The sequence below is a fragment of the Branchiostoma belcheri genome, unplaced genomic scaffold, assembly GCF_001625305.1.
Source record: "Branchiostoma belcheri isolate BF01 breed outbred unplaced genomic scaffold, Haploidv18h27 scaffold5, whole genome shotgun sequence".
NCBI classification, from domain to species: Eukaryota; Metazoa; Chordata; class Leptocardii; order Amphioxiformes; family Branchiostomatidae; genus Branchiostoma; species Branchiostoma belcheri.
The window spans coordinates 5,719,977-5,724,436 of record NW_017804131.1 but is presented as its reverse complement, the minus strand read 5'-3'; the positions used below and the strand labels follow the sequence as shown (position 1 = coordinate 5,724,436).

At 45.3% G+C, this 4,460-nt stretch overlaps 1 protein-coding gene across 1 annotated transcript; it reads right to left on the bottom strand.

Moving 5' to 3' along the window:
* Positions 1-124: 124 nt before the first annotated feature.
* LOC109479703 (histamine N-methyltransferase-like) lies at positions 125-1,234 on the bottom strand. The gene is made up of 3 exons (XM_019781694.1): positions 1,045-1,234; positions 833-933; positions 125-382 (listed from the first exon to the last, which is right to left on the bottom strand). The coding sequence occupies exons 1-3, from the start codon at positions 1,232-1,234 to the stop codon at positions 125-127; spliced, it is 549 nt and encodes a 182-aa protein (XP_019637253.1).
* Between the last annotated feature and the right edge of the window lie 3,226 nt (positions 1,235-4,460).

Below are 4,460 nucleotides of genomic sequence, written 5' to 3'. Positions count from 1 at the left end.
TGTTTTGTGCTCAGAACTAGTTAACAAGCAGATCTACTTCATTTAATTTTGCCGCTATGGAAATTAACCTTCTCGTTGACCAACTCTCTTGGCCAATTATTCGTCCCTTTCTTAATAAATTCTACTATCCGTACCCCATGGGAAGGCCTGTTGGAGGCCACAACATACCCGTAAGAAGAAAGGCAAACAGGTGGCCTCCCTCGGCCAGTTGTTCCCACATGTTTCGCAAGGTGGCGTGGTGGTCCTCCACAAAGTACAGAACGTGCACGGCGTGGGCAAGGTCGAACTTTTTGCCATCGTTGTCAGAGAAGTACTCCTCCGCTGTCTGTTGGCGCCAGTCAAACTTCACTGCACCGAAGCTCGTGTCATGTTGTACCATTGCCTAGAGGATTATGTTTTACATCATGTCTTTCATCAGAAAGCTCCCTTCATGATAAAAAAAAACAAGATGGCTTTCGGTTTCCGTTGCAGGATAAAATATATTAAAAAGATATTCTATCTGATATTTGTAATGTAAAACTGTTGGTGTCGCCTTTGAAGGGTATGGATTAAACCTAGACGTGTTTTTAAAAACACGCAATATCCCAAGTGGGATGCCAATTTAGCGGCGTCGCAGCCCTAGGCCTAGCCTCTACCATTCTTCGGGAGGCGGCTGGAAAGAGTAGAAATTTGGTCGAATAGAGAGATAACATGCCAATGTAGTTGGTTTGCGGGAGCGGCAAACTGTTCTTTCCAGCAGACCAACTCCCCTGGCATGCTATCTCTCTATCTGGCCGATTTCTAGTCTTTCCAGCCGCCTCCCGAAGCCTGGTAGAGGCTACCCTAGGCCTACCTTAAAATTCTTTATCATTTCTCCCGACGGTTCCACGACTCTGTTGTACACGCTGCTTTGCCTTTGCAGGATCTTCCTCAAGATAGCGCTGTCCACTTCTCCTTTAAAATGATTAAACAAGAAGTATGTTTCTGAGGTACAGTGTGGCTGTTAAATTGACACGAAAGCATAACCTTTTTTGGCGAAGGTAATTATTTGTATACGTTTCTAACCTGATCCACTCCCAATACTGAGTACACGGACGGCGGCCCCCTCTTGGCGCGGAGTCGGTATTGGGATGTTGTCCTCTAAAAATTCCAGGTAGGCACGAGGACGTGTCGTCTCAGTGGCAGCTAGGAACGTTTTATAGGCGGCCTCCCATCGTACTGGGGAGTCCCTGATCAGCCTCCCGACTTTCAGCATTGTCGTCAATACTAAGATTGAGCATATACAGGCTTTTGTAAGGGCGAGACCTCACATGTAAATTGATAGTTTGATGGACAGGGTGACAGACATACGAACGTACAAAGACAAGCTATTTCATTTAAAAACCTAACTCACCTTGAACGCGACTTTTTTGTGGGAGGTGTGAAGGAGGCACCAACCCTCTCTTAGCCGGGTCAGACTTTGACCCAGTGCTGATGTCACGAATGCGGAAAAACACGTCAAGGTCTGCAGAGTCAAATAGGTGATAAAGAGCGATGAACCAAATTAGATAGGCAAAAGGAAAAAGTGACGTTTTGTTATGAGGCATCTTTTCAAGAAGATAGGCTATTTCAACATTAAAAACTTGCAAATCGCAAAAAAGAAGGATGAGTTTATATCTTGCACCCCTAGTCCAGGGAGATTATGGTCTGTTCTTTGTTGAGTCACAAAGAGGGCAAGGGTGAAGTAAGGACATGTCCATGGGTCAAGCTAATGTGTGGGTTAACGGCCGGAAATTTAAATGACAGGCTGTAGCAGGCCATGCCACCAAACACAGCTGGGTTTGCCATCGACAAAGTTTTTCCTTGAAAATTAAAGTATAGGACAGGGAAAACCTCCCAGGTGATTAGCGCACAAAGCTGTTCACCCCTTTTATGCTTGCTCAAGGCCTAGGGAAATTTGTTACATTTAAAGCTGTAGATAAATTCAATTTCATTCTAGAAGGTAATAACCCTTATTGTGTACAAATAGGTAAATATATCACCTTAGATCAAGTAGTATAAGTTGATTCATCTATTGTTTTATACGTAGGTCAATTTTGTTGTACCCACGTATCTGTCTATGTCTACATGTAGTTAAGGACCTTACGAAAGTCGCGGTACTTTTGCTGTGTCAATAAAGTTGTAACATCCTGACTTGCAGACAGCAATGCATTTCTAACAGGTGTTAAAGATCGTAGTGCACATGTCTATCGCATTATCCTGCTCTATATCTATTTTCTATAGTTGATAATTTCAGCGTAAAAAGCTATGGATGATAACGAATATAAACCTCTTTTGTTGCCCACAGAAATTTCTAGACCTTTCATAATTTTGAAGAGTAAACAAAGTGGCCATCTCCATTATACTATGATAAATTCATTGTTATTGATGAGACATTTGAGAATTGTGAAGAGTAAATAAATTGGTCATGATCATCTGTATTATACTATTGTAACAATATGTATTGTTAGTATTAAAGCATTTGTATTATCGCCGGTTCTATCCCCTCCCTTGGGCGGTGCCGCGGTCGCCTGTTCGAACACGTGACAGCGCACGTGCCAACGTCGTGTTCGAACAGGTGATCTATACCGGTACCGTTCGAGGGAAGGGGCTCTAGAACCGGCCGGTACAGATTGAATAAAGGAGTTGAGATCAAGCCATTGACGAGTTTAGACGTGCGTCCTTCTTCGTCCTGTTACATCTGGTGGCAGCGGTGCGTTGCCGCTTGCGAGCGGGCGCACCCACCGCAACGCCATCCCGACGATGCCGCCCGACTAGCCAACAGCCCCGGCTGAGCAGCACTTGACCGCCGCCATCGCTACCATGCCGCCCGACCCGCCAGCCCGCTACCCGGCCAAACCGACGCGACCGCTGACAGCCGCCATGCCGCCCGACACACCAGGCCGCCGCTCCGTATCCGGTCACACTGACGAAGAACCCGTCGACGCTACCGCTACGTGCCACGACCTCTTTTGTACCCAGCCGTGCTCCCGTGAACCAGGCCTGCTATATGAACTTGCATTTGTCTCAGACATGCAACCCTGCCCAAGACCGTCAAGACCATGCCATGCCGTCACCTTCCGGCCCGAGCGGACCGTGCCACGTCGCCGCGTCCCGACCGCCCGCGGAACCCAGCCCGCTGACTCAAGGGAGCCCTTGTGTCGCAGACGACCGACCCCATCATGAGTAGGAACTGACTTTCTAACATGACGTGACCTGCTAGATCTTTGCTGCGAACTCTGAGTACTGTATCTCTACCCACAGAACTTTCTAAGACCTAAGAACTCTTGTGGTGTTGACTTGTTGTTGCACAATATGTGATGTTTTCTATGTTTGTCCTTGCTCGCACGCCTACGGGAAGCGACCAAGCCGCATTGAGCTTGTGTATTTTTGTGTTACTTGCGAAATATGATGCTTGCCTCGTAAAAAGTCTACGGGACGACTCTACAAGGAAGATCATTTTTGCATTCCCGGATCACCGGTGTGACGGTCCGGACAGTCGAACCGCAGACGGCTGTGCGCATCGGTTCTGCGCAGCTCTCTAGCTCTAAGATCTCGTTTAAATCTCGCGCTTCTTTTCCAAGGTAATGTGATCCGCGAGAATCCGCGAGAGTTTGCTACTGTTTACTGTTTAGCTTGTAACTCCGCTTTGCGTAAGGGTTTCCTTGTCATACGTTAATGTGAGATGTAAGAAGGGCCGGCGTCACGCTCAAGGTCGTAGATGTACATTACCGGTGGTGTTTGTTGGAGAAACGAGGTTTCAAAGTTGACCGTGTATGATGGAGATGATTCCACTCGAGACAGGTACCCTTTAGTTTTTTTGGGGGCAAACCCGTTTGCCCTATTTCATCGCCGATTTGGTGTATTGTTTAATAAAGTATAGACCCTCCCTCATCTATCGTGTGTTGTTTCTTTTGGGATCCTGTAGTTGTTAAAATATAGTAACCGATAGTAAGTTGAGCTCATTCAGTCGAATTCTCAACGATTTTTGTTCCAATCTCAAGCTTTTGCAACTAGTTCTAACCAATACACCTGTAATGTAAGATGTGGCTGAAATATAATTATGTTGGCTTGACACCTGTGTACTTAGTTTTGAAATTGCACAATGTGTATTGCAGCTCGACCTTGAGAAAAGTGTAATTTCTTTACAGTTTTTTTGCCTTTAAAAATGTTCAGTTAAAAGTTATATAGAACAAAAAAGAAAGTGAAAGAATATCGACCAAATAGTAAGCTTCAAAACGATACCCACTTTACGGATGAAAACAGAAGAGAAGGAATTTGGGCATGAACAAATACAACAACAGGTTGATTTTTCATGACCTAATTTTTGAAGGAGAAATCGGACACTATGACCTGTTACTGTAAATATACAAACATCGGGCATATGTACTGACATTGGTATAGTTGCACATGAATCCCACTTTCTCTAGCGTCTTCATGATATAAGTCTGACTTGGAATGGG